The sequence below is a fragment of the Nicotiana sylvestris genome, chromosome 1, assembly GCF_000393655.2.
Source record: "Nicotiana sylvestris chromosome 1, ASM39365v2, whole genome shotgun sequence".
Taxonomy (NCBI): domain Eukaryota; kingdom Viridiplantae; phylum Streptophyta; class Magnoliopsida; order Solanales; family Solanaceae; genus Nicotiana; species Nicotiana sylvestris.
In genome coordinates, this window is record NC_091057.1 from 29,447,522 (window position 1) to 29,460,478 (window position 12,957).

Consider the following 12,957-nt stretch of genomic DNA (forward strand, 5'->3'; position numbering starts at 1 on the left):
TTGATCTCATCCGTTGGATCAATTAAGATGCGCGGTTGAGATCAATCCACTTAACCAAACGTTGTCGTTTGGTCTAAGTTCAGGGTCAGCCTGGATCGGGTCAAAGGGTCGGGTAAAGGGTTACAAGTAATGGGGTGAGATCTCCGTCGTTGGATTGATTTAATCCAACGGTCTTTGATGAAGTGCGACCAAACGCTATCGTTTTGGCTCGTGTAAATTGGACCGGACAGGCTGTTTGGATTGGGCTGTGGGGGGGGGGGGTAATTTGATTTTGGCCTGGATTTTAATCCAGGTCCAATTTTTATTTTACAACTTATTTTATTATTTATCATTAAAAAATCCTAATAAAAATTATAAAACAATTTTTAACCTTACACAAAAATATTAATTACTTTATAACAACTATTAACACATAGTCAAAACATTAATCACACAGTAACATATTTAAAAATAGAACGAATGCATATTTTTTTGTGATTTTATTTAAATTATCTTTCAAATACATAATTAAATCCTATATGCATGCAACATGTATTTTATTTTAATTTTCATTTTATTATGACAAGGTAAACATTTACAGACATAACACAAATATTTAACACCACGCAAATTCAAAAATTACACAGTAAAAGAAATTTATTTTATTTTTTGATTTATTTTGGAGTAGTTTTCATAAGGCAAAAATCACGTGCTCACAATAATTATGGAAATTAAAACGTTAGCTTATTAACGTAAATATAAATGAAACACAAATTAATTCGAGCCCGCTGAATTCACAGTGTTTCCTTAAGGAATTTAATCCCCTCCTAGTACCCAAGGTTATGGATTATTTCCTCCCAGGATAGAACGAATTACACACTGGTGTAGCGGTACTTCAAACCCCAATGTTTCAGCGAACACAAAGTTCGGTAGCAAATCACACTTACTGTTGCTTTCTTAGTAGTTTAAAACAATGCAGAACAAGTGAGGAGAAGTCAGAAATTCGTATGGAAAATCTGAGAGGAAGGAGTGCAAAGTATAGCTAAAGTTGAATTTTCGGTGAAGAGAAGATCAATAGCTCTCAATTCTATTTTTGGTGTGTCTTTTATCCAACTGTTGTTGTTCATATTTATAGCAGTCAGTTGTGAGACCCGCCCCCTCTCCATGGTGGAGCATGCACTAGCTTGTTATGGAGCAAGCCCTGGTGGAGCATGCACAAGCTTGTTATGGAACAAGCACTTAGCCATGGTGGGAGGAGCACTAGGCGGCGGCTATTGCAACTGGTGGTACAATACACGGATTGGAACATATCCGTTATAAACTCGGATAATATTACGTTAATATCTACTATTAACAAATAAATTTGGTCCAAAAAATTAATCAATCAATCGTTTGGCCAAATCCAAATCCGAATCCGAAGCCGAAGCCGAGCCGAGCGAGCGAGCGACGACGACGGCGCGAGCCCCTCAAAATTTTAATAGCCCATGTTTTGTCCTACTTACAAAAAATGGCCCTTCCGCCCAAACGTATATAGCAGCCGAAAGGAATAAGCATGACAACATAAGCGCCTATAGCTCAGTGGTTAGAGCACCTGTTTCCTAAGCTGAAGGTCGCAGGTTCGACCCTACCTGGTGCGATAGAGCAACCCTTTTTTGCCTTTTTAAATGTACTTCTGGATCTTATAAGTATTTTGTATACTTTTTTGTATAATAACAGACTATTTTTGTATATTTTTTGCATAGTGACAGTCTATTTTGTATATTTTTTGTATAGTAACAGTCTTTTTGTATAGTAACAGTCTATTTTGTATATTTTTTGTATAGTAACAGTCTATTTTGTATAGTGACAGTCAATTTTGTTTATTTTTTATATAGTAATAGTCTATTTTGTATAGTGATAGTCTATTTTGTATATATTTTGTATAGTGAGAGTTAATTGTATATAAATTGTATAGTGGCAGTCTATTTAGTATATTTTTATATAGTGATAGTATATTTTGTACATATTTTGTATAATGATAGTCTATTTAGTATATTTTTTGTATAATGACATTCTATTTTTGTATATAATTTGTATAGTGACACTCTATTTGTATATAAATTGTATAGTGATAGTCTATTTGTATATAAATTGTATAGTGATAGTCTATTTGTATAATTTTTGTATAATAACAATATGTTTTGTAGATATTTCAACTTTATGCATAATCATCTCCTCTGTTCTTCCTCTCATTGAGAAACCAGCCACCAGCGTCCAAGGCCTCACAGTCGCCAAAAATGGTAACAAGATCGCCGGAATTTTAAACTTTTAGCCAAAGATCTTCAAAATATTATCTACATATTCACATAAGCTATAAGAGAAAATCATAGAAGAAGACAAGGTTGAGCCTTATGCTACACCACTGTCGAAATAAGAAGATTTGGACTTTTACCCGTCGCCATAAAACTCAAAATCAGACTATTAAAAAAGAAATTCTGCTACTGCTCTTATTGGTGTCATTGATTCTGCACTTTGAATCGAGAAAAGAAACTCATGTCTGGGTTTGGAACTTTTGTTAATGTTTGTTTGTTACTAAAAAGTGAGATTTGAAATTGTTCCGTTGAATTGAAATACTATTAATAGTGATTTGATAAATTGGGCGAAGCGAATTGACGAGTAAAATTCAAAATCCACTTACTTTGAGCTTGTGACTTTTGCATCTGTTGGTGAAATTTGTTTCAAGGATTAAATCATTGCTTGGGAAATTGATGTGACTAGTAAGGAAGAAGAGGAAAGCGAGAGGAGCAGTCATAGTTGGCTGGCTGGATTTCCTGCGAGGGAATTAGTAAAGTTTTCGGCTAGCACTTGTTCTATTTTTAGGCTATGACTTGTATGGGTTAATTTGTGGGCTACCATATGAAATTTGTTTTGCCCCATGGGCTATAAATGAAGTACTCTCTAAGATTTTGGGCATTTTCCTTTCTTCCTTTTAATTACTTGGACTTCTAACTTAGACCCAAATAATAATAATAATAATAATAATAATAATAATAATAATAATAATAATAATAATAATAATAATGATGATGATAAATAGACAATTAAACTGTTTGGCATGCCTAGCAATGAATTTTTATATTAGATAGTTTGATAGTGCTCAAATAGAATTATTATGAATTAAAATGGCGAAATCTATTTTAGTATGTAACCAATATAAAATGCGCATGCAAATAATATATAAATAACTTAAACAAATATTTTATGAATAAGAATATGATTATTTCAATAAGATAGAGACATTTGTAAATAAAATATCATTGATTGATTAATTTTGAATAAAATAACTTGAGCAATAATCTAAATTGTACTTAAAATATCATATTATACATTCTTATATCATTAACGATATTAGAAGCTCAAGTAAATAATTTGGAAGAATGGAGGGTTAAAATTGGATATCAACAAGCATTTCAAAGAAATCTATTGAGTGCTCGGGAAAAAGTGAGTACCATGTCAAGCCCCTTTTCGTGAGAGTTTCAAACTTTTTCAACAGGACCGACTCAATCTCGTGTGGAGCTAAGTCGTTTCCTTTTATCATCGTTGTATAGGTAGTTATATGCTCCTGAAGATCCAAAGTCCCATCATATTTTGGTATGATTGGAATTTTGAATCGCATTGGAATCAACTTTGGTGTTGCACTCGGTTTGAACGATAACTGGGTGTATTTCTTTGAGTCCGGGCCCTTCAGCACTAGTGATTCGCTCAAAATTTGGTCAATTCAAGCGTTTATTTCCCTCATAAACCGCATGATTTTGGTTTTGAAAGGATCATTACTGTTATCATTACTAGATCCGTTGTCGATCCCCCCCTCCCAATCGAAGCCGACCTCACCCCTCGGGGTCTTGTTTTTAACCCTTTGCGCTGTTTGATTTGTGGGAGTACTGGGAGGAACTGGACCTCTTCTATTCGCGTTGTTGGAAGCACCCAAAAATGCTTGCCATAATTCTATCATGGCCTGGTTTTGCCTTGAGAGATGACCCATGATAGCCTTTTGTTGTTCTCTCAAGATCCTCACCGTTTCTGCAGCGTGCTCGTCTTCAGCGTCATCAAGAGTTGCCTCCCGTATGTGTAGGGGATACCCCCCGCCATGAACCAGCGTGGCTACGTCCTTCTCATTACGGGTATCGCTGATCGAATCCTCGTGTTGAAGTGGATTTTCTTGTGCCTAAACGTTGTGTGTGGTGTTAACATCGTTATTTGCCATCTTTTACAATTTTTGCTAAGAAATAAAGAATCAAACAGATTAGTAATAGACGCAAGGATCAACTCAATTACGCAACTGTCTAAGCCCCACGGTAAGCGTCAAACTGTATACCTGTAAAACGGTACAGTTGAATTTATAGCGTGGTTTATAGACAAGCAAATCGATTTGATCCCAAAATAATAGATAAATTAAATAAAATACAAGACTTAGCGTTGAAAATCGAGATAAAATAACAGACATATTGGTTTCAGGAGTAAAGCTTTCGAAGGTAACGATAAGAATATTGTTAGATAGAAAATAAAGTAATATTAAGCTTGGAATATTGTGTAGCATAATTTTGTCAAAAATTGCATGTCTTACAATGGTTGTTAAAGTCACTATTTATAGCTAAACCTAGGGAACAAGGTCCTAGGATCAATTTCTTATTAAATGAAAATAATGGGGCTATTGATGAATATGTAACGGCAGGTAATGAATGCCAAAATTCTCTGTAACGGGCATATATTCAATACCAAGGAATATTTTTCATTGAATGTCATCTGGTGGCAAATATTTATTTGCCCTCGTTAACAATGTTCCCTTCAGGGTCTACCCAATGCCAACAGAAATTGTTGTCCTCGGTCTTGGTTTTCACTTGCTTCGTCTTCCGTCCGTCCCTGATTCCCCAGATCACTCTATCATTCGGGTATTTAATGTGAATCAATTTTATCCTATACAATAGCTGCTATCAGAATTGATCGTAACATATCTCGTAGAAGGTTTACTCCACTTCACAGTAATAGCCTTCTTAAATTGAGCCGAGGGTCTATTAAAAACAGTCTTTTTACTTTCACAAGGTATTAGGAGTAAAGTTTGCATACATACACTCAGATGCGGACCCATGATTCAATAGTCGTTGGATACCATGACATTCAATATGAATTTATCACCGCTTATAAAGATTGATACGAGGGCTTATACTAATATCTAACTATTTTCTTAAGACATTTGCAAGTATACATGGAATTTTTACCGAAGTTTTTCGGGTACCGATGACCCCTCAACCCGTAATGTATGTCTGCCTCTACGTACATTACTCTCTCCAAACCCCACTTGTGCAATTATATCGGGTATATTATTATTGTTGTTGTTGTCAAGAAGATCAATAATGTTGTCCTAGTTAGGAGGAGGTTGAGTGATCTTGAACTGGCTGCTACTAGGTGGACTATGTGTGGTAAAAGAAATGAGAATAAGAGATCTACTCACATTTGTTCTCTCACTACCATCCTTAGCACCACATCTAGCAACGGTAACAATAGGAAGCCCTTTAGCTTTGAAGGCCTTGACTAAATTATTAGCTCTATAACTCCAGCACTTTATTATTATTTGTCTATGTGACAAATCTGTGCTATGCTATAGTTCTCCACCATAGAAGAGATGATCTAGTGATTCGTCTGCAGGTGTTTTGCAGCACACACATCTAGAGGGGATTTCTATTCCCATAGGTTTGTAACCCCACATTATACAAGTACAATAATTGATAATTTAAAAACATGTGAAAGTATCGCGGTAATAAAAAATTCGTTTGGCTCTCGAATCCAAACAACACCGCATAAATTGGGACGAAAAAGTATTATTGGTGTACCAAAAGTAATATCTTGTGTTAAATTCTTCTCAAATTGAGAATTTCAATTCATTGATCCTTTTAGTTGTTTGAGTGATTGATATATGCATTACCGCAATACCATGTCCAAAAATGCATCTAAAATATTATCCACCTATGCCGGATCTTCCAAATATTATGCATTTTTGGAGGTTCTGACACTAATGCTTTAATTTTTTTTGAAGAGTTCGAGCAACATAGCTATATGGTACAATATTTTTCTTTATCATTCCCTCCTTTCTCTTTGTTATGATTTTCACGCAATTGTAATGATAATCAGTTACATATACTTATTTCGAGATATGAAATGTGTTTTTTTTCTTGATGAGCATTTTCAATTCCATAGCTGATATCTGTAAAGGAATATGGTTCATAGTATGAGTAGAATATGATGGTCTATTCAATCTATCTTCACTAGGAATTTCTTCTCCAACTCATAATGCTAATATAATAATATTCCTTCACTATACAATAATATGTGATCAAAATAATAATCTCTCAAGTAATACAAAAGATATCAAAAGAATTATACATATAGCACATTCCACCACAACTGATAATGTCTAGTCCAACGCATGTGTCCAGAACTAGTTTTTCGATGCATGATAATGTCTAGTCCAACGCACGTGTCCATAACTAGTTTTTCGGTGTATGTAATTTCTTTTTAAATACATTTTGGCCCCTTTTCTCAATATGGCCTTCTCTTTGCTAATTGGAATGTTTTTTTCAAGAATTGATTAGCAACTTTATCATTTCTATGACAAATTACCCTCAAGATTGTATTAGGATCTGATCTGTTCCATCTTCCTGTTGTTGGAGGCATAGGTAGTTTCTGTCCTGACCCCACAACTCCCATTCCACTAGCTTCACAAGCTACAATGCTGAAATCTTCAACTAATTGTTCAGTTGATTGTCCCATTAAAGCTATTACTCCTTCTACTGTCTCAGCTTCTGTGTCCACAACATCTTCAACTATCAATCCTTCACCACAAGTACAAAACACCCTCTTTAAGCTCTCAAAATCTTCCTCTATTATCTGATGATCGCCCCTCGAAAAGATTCTTTTGCTTCCTCCTGCTAGTAAAACCATAAGATATGCCTCAAATGATGCCTTCATTACTTCTTTTAAGGCCAATGGTTGAGCCCTGTCAGTGAGAATCGCGCATAAAAGAGTGAGGTTTTGCTTAAGTGCCCTTAAAGCTGGTCGAATACGTGTATTCTCAACGTCCCTGATGTAGAGGCTACCGTAGAATACAGAGTGAGAATCGAAGAAAATGAGACGATAAGCTGCAACTTCTGATACATGTTGTACAGCTACTTGGATGGCTGAACGCGTGTGATCAAAATAGGAATAGCTTCCAATTTGTCGATTCTTGCTGTGACGACTTCTTGGAGAAGGGACAATCTTTGAGGAGAGTGATAGTGTTTTGTCAAGTGAATGGAGTTGCAGAAGAAAGTAATGTAATGTGTTAAGCCTGATATATAGGCGTTGTGTCCCGCGACTTGTTGAGAGGCGGGGATGATTGCCTTCATCATTTAAATGCTGGTTTTGATCTTCTGCTCCTACACTGCAAATAGCCATCTTCCACAGTTTGGAAAACCTTGAATCTTGACTACATCTTGTTAGAGGAGGAAGTGTAGGAATATAACTTTGTTTTGACCCTACAAAAAGATACCAAAATCAAAAATAACAAAAACTATTTGAGCATCAAAAATAACTTTTGGTCAAACAAAATACTTCTCTCTTACCACATGATGTGACAAAGGTAACATATTCTTTGAATAGATGTTCAAATCCATCAGCAAGATCACCTACTAAATCCTCTGAAATGACCATTGGAATTTCAAAGAAATTGTCAACAGCTTCTTTGGCATGTCTCATTAAATCGACTGCTGATTGTGCATATGGCTCACTTTTGGATTTTGGATTCCATGTCTACATATCAAAGTTTTCAACTTTTAGTAAGAGTAACAACAACAAAAAAATAAAAAAAAATCAGTGGGATTCAACAAGTGGAGTTTGGGGAGGGCAGTGTGTATGCAGACCTTGCCCCTACCCTGAGAGGATGGAGTAAGGGCAGCCCAGTGCACGAAGCATCCCGTGTTTACGTAAAGTCCGGGGAAGAGCCGCATCCCAAGGGGTGTAATGTAGGCAGCCCACTTGATGCAAGCATCAGTGGCTGATTTGATGGCTCGAACCCGTGACCTATAGGTCAGACAACTTTATCATTGCTCCAAGACTAGGAGGGGGAAGAGTAAGAAGTATGAAATTTCAAAATGAAAGTCTTCTAATTTATAGACTTACTTCAGTTTCTTTTGCTCTCATAATAATCTCCTTCCCTTTCTTCAACCTTTCTTGAATCCATTTTCTCAATAGATTCATTATAATTGAATCAACTTCATAAGGATCCATTTCCCTAACTATAGCTTTGCCTCCATCTTCACATTCATCAGAATCCTCAACAACCATTTGGATTAAATACTTTTCAAGTTTTCCAGCCCTTTGCAATACCAACACTGTCTCTTTAGTTAGCAAAGTTGCGCCGGTTAGGTATTGCTTTAACAAAGTTCCATAGCAAGAATGTAATGCCACAGCTGCTATTCCTGCTGCAACAGGATGCCATTTCTTAAGGACAGGACTAAATATTTCCTTCTCCTTAGCTGCTAATTCTTCAGTTTCATTGGCTAACTTAATCAGTGTTTGACTCACTTCTTGCAACTCAAAACTTGCACCATCTATGCTCATTTCTTCCAACATCTATTTGAGCATGAATAAAAGAAAAATAATGTTACATTATAGACACATCAGAAAATAAGGGCTAAAATATTAAGATTTAACTTCTATACACTGATCACACAAAAGTTAACTTCAAGCAGAGGACAACCTAGGATTTGAGCATAGCGGGAGCACCTAGTAAAAAGAGGAAAAAAGAAAAAAGAACAAGGAGCAGCAACGCTGATGTTGGGTTTCGTCGTTTAGATCTTGGGTCAAAAGGCAAGGGAAAGGAGCTTATGCTCCATGCTAAACCAGTGGCGGATCCAGGATTTATAGGTTGTGGGTGCTTCACCAATTTTAGTTTAAATTATAGATGGCCAAACGCGGTCATAGTGGGTGCTCATGGTTAATTATTGAAATTTTTAGGTATTATTTATGAATATATTACATAATTTGGCCAAAGCCAATGGGTGCTTCAGCACCCATATGTCCAAAGGTGGATCCGCCACTGTGCTAAACCAAGGCAGCCATCGAACTTTTGTGTTTGAGGGCGCACAATAAAATTATATATGGGGTCCTTGTGCATATACGGATATAAATATACACAAATTTTTGCCGAGTTTAACGGGTTTTGGTGACCCCTTTACCACCAACTTAGCTCCGCCTCTGACTTCAAGTAAGTGTCTATAACAAGTGGAACTAGTAACATAAAAAATAAGGAAAACAATTTGCTGAACATGTTAAAATATACTTATAGTGTAAAAATTCTTTACATCGTTAGTGTATATAAGTTAAATCCAAAATACTGACCTTAGCGAATGCATTCCTCATAGATGAACGAATAAAGTTACCAACTTTATCTCCAGCTGAATCATCAGTAAGTTCTTCCCCTTTCTCAAAACTAGCAGATGTATATCCAGGAACATCTTCCTCTAATATTTTCGTGGCCGAAAACAAGAGAGGAAGATTATTTTCCATTAATCCAACACTACCTCTGTTAAAATTTTCATGGTAATTAACCAATCTTTTCTCTGACCATTGTCTCATTGATGTCAAAACACTTGCCAACATCTTAACATAAATAGGCTCTCTGTCCACTTTCTTAGCATCATTAGCAACTTCAGTACTTAACATAATCATTGATGCACCAAGAAGATCAGGTTCAACTTGGCCCGTTACGATATATTGTTCGAATAACACCCAAGTAAAACACAAGTTATGAATTGATCTATTAATACCTAAAATTGTCCATGTTTTTTTCATCAATTCAAGAAGCTCATCAACTTCATCGAGGACCATAGTATCGTCTTTTAGATCGAAAACAGAGGTTAAAAGAGCTGTATAAATGTGGATATTTAAAGGAAATCCATCAGCCCAATGACAAATATCAGTAGGGGAATTATCAATTGTTCTCCAGGCTAAAGATACTACTGAATTACATAGTGCTCTCATTGTCTCTGAATTTTTGCCGGTGTCAATTGCCTTTGTATCAGCAGCTTTAATAATTTCTCTGAAACGTTTTGCGATTGTGTTTGATCTTTCTATTGGGATAGAAGGGTGAAGAAGAAGTCCTGCTTCTAGGATTCTGAGTTGACGTTTTTGCCATTGATGGTACTCGTGAGAATCGTTGAATTCAGATGGTTTAAGGTGGCGTAATAACTCTAATGGCAAGATAATTGTCTCTGCTCGTCTCCCCATCTATCAAAATTTCACAACATAGATCAATTATTCAGTGTTTAATTATAGCAGGTAAACAAAATAGAGATGGAGAAGAAGCTTATGCATTTTCTTTTTGCTTATTTATGCATGCAAAACATATAAAACATGCACAATATCGAGAAGTTTGGTTGTGTGTCTCACACAACTTATATTGTGAGACAACTTACATTAGTTGTGTGAGACACTTTTTTGTCTCACACATTTGTGGACCCTAGTCTTACACTTCTGGGTCCACAAAAAATGTGGGTCCACAAAACTGTGAGATAAAAAGATATCTCGTACCACTTGTATGAGACACAAAATAAAATTTTCCCACAATATAGACACAATTATATACGTACTTGGCCTACAAGAGTTCTCATAAGAGTTTTACGTAGCCTACTATCACTTTGCTCTGATACTCTCATCTGCCGCCTCATAATCTCAGCCGACGTCATCGGCCTCCGTGCCCTCGCCTGTGGCACCGTGAATGCCACCTTTGGGCTCGCACCGCCGCCAGGCGATGACGGTGTGCCGCCAAAAGAACTAGCTCTCCGTGATCGTGACCGCTTCAACATTTTCAACCCTAATGCCGTTTTCACCTTGCTGGTCACGGCCATCCCAACCCCGGATGGCTTCACCGGTGATCCAGGACTGGTAGATCCAGCCCCGGACCCGCTTCCATCTCCTCCTTCCGACGGATTATGATACGAGACTGCCGTCCTACCTCCAAACCCTGGCGATGACCGACATGCGGTGAAGAATATCTCGTAAGCCGCGTCCCGAAAATCATCACGGTGAAGACCGTCAAGATTTTCAAATGGCCAAACAAGGTCAACGTCAACGGACACGACATCTTCGCCAATTGTATTTGCATGGCGAGGATGTTGTGTCATGGTGGTCGTAGTAGGTGCCATTGTGGGCTAGCTACTACGACAATCTCCGATATGTGGCGTGGTCAGATATCCGGCGGGAGAGGGGGAGAGAGAAGCCGGTGAGCATTAGACTTCTTTTTTTTTTTGTTTTTTGAGGCAATGAATGAAAGAAGATAGAACGAGAGAAGAAAAGCAAGAGAGAGAGAAAGCAAGGAGATATTGGTGGAGAAAAAAGAAAGAAAGAATAGATGGTTAAGGGAAGCTAGCACTATTGTTTTTGCGAAGAAAACGAATAACCAAAGGTGGTGAAAGAAGAGAGAAGCAGCTACGCTCCTAATAATTTTGAAAAAAGAAAATAATTAAAATCACGCTTATCTTATATATTTAAATTTTTTTGACCATTTACTTCTTTTCTAGAAGAAAATTATACATATTTATTCCACTTGGTAATAAAATCTTTAATTACTAAATAAAAAATATACAAATTCATGTTTGGCACGTTCTGTAATCATTGTTCCCACCCTTAGTTGAGTCATGTCATTACAAGCAACTCCATATTGTGGTTATCTTTTATATGTATGTTTGGCCCATTCAGCCAACCCTGCAGGTTTGACTATGGGATTTAAAATTCATAATGTAATTTGTTTGTCTTTTCATAATTGAAATATCTCTTTCACTCCGAATCAAACACACATCTAGTTAACATCTTACGTGGACAACGTGTATATATTTTCTTATTATATATATTTGTATGTGTCTATTGTGTGATTGAGAGCGATAAAGTACAAATCTATATATATATTAAAGCAAGAAAGCTTGTCTTCTCATTTAGTCAAGTGGCAAGATAATATAAAGCCACTTGACAATTTAAGGCAATATTTATTATAATATTTAATTTAAATTGGGAGATAGGATATTTCTTTAATTTAAATACAAAGATAGTAAATAAGATTCTTTTAAATCCAAATGGAAAGAAAGTTAATTTTGAATTGATTGTTTAATTAATTAGGAAAGCTAATCAATATATAAATATTCCAATTCAAATGAGAGGCTCAATGAGCAAATTGTTCTAAATAATAAGAAAGAGTTTAAAAAAATCTAGGTTTGAACCTATAATCATAATTACCGAGTTGTTGGATCAAAACTTAACTTTCGTAACTACCTTAGTTGATAATAACGTTCGCTTCTCCCTGTGCCCTAAGACGTTAATTCAATAAATTTAAATATAGAAAATATAAAATTAAGATTTATATTATATTAATAGCGATAACAAAAGAGTGAATATATGAATTAAAGTTTTGACCACAAAAAAATTGAACTGAAAGACAATTTAGGATAATATTTATAATAATATTTAATTTAATTTAAAATTAAAAGATAATTTTTTAATTTAAATTGAAAGGTAGTAAATAAGATTATTTTGAATCTGAAAGGAAAGAAAGAATAATAGTCTTATAACGATATAACCAACTACTCTTTCTTAACTAATACTCCCTTCGTTTCAATTTATGTGAACATATTTCCATTTTGGTCCGTGCCAAAAAGAATGACTCATTTCCTTATTTGGAAATAATTTACTTTTATGCAATGATTTATAGCCACACAAAATATATGTGCCTCATTTTACACCACAAGTTTAAAAGTTTTCTCTATTTTCTTAAACTCCGTACCCAGTCAAATGGGTTCACATAAATTGAAACGGAGGAAGTAATTTTTTGATCATAAGAAAATATTGAGCTGAAAGATAAAAATAGCACCCTTATCTTAACTCTTTATAAAGATAAATATGGAGCTATTATCAACA

The 12,957-nt window shown here is 35.6% G+C and overlaps 1 protein-coding gene across 1 annotated transcript; it reads right to left on the reverse strand.

The window, feature by feature from the left end:
- Nucleotides 1-6,242: 6,242 nt before the first annotated feature.
- On the reverse strand, nt 6,243-11,390 carry LOC104234820 (protein unc-13 homolog). Its single transcript, XM_009788456.2, has 5 exons — nt 10,641-11,390; nt 9,391-10,278; nt 8,170-8,622; nt 7,614-7,800; nt 6,243-7,526 (listed from the first exon to the last, which is right to left on the reverse strand). The coding sequence occupies exons 1-5, from the start codon at nt 11,193-11,195 to the stop codon at nt 6,553-6,555; spliced, it is 3,057 nt and encodes a 1,018-aa protein (XP_009786758.1). The 5' UTR covers nt 11,196-11,390; the 3' UTR covers nt 6,243-6,552.
- Between the last annotated feature and the right edge of the window lie 1,567 nt (nt 11,391-12,957).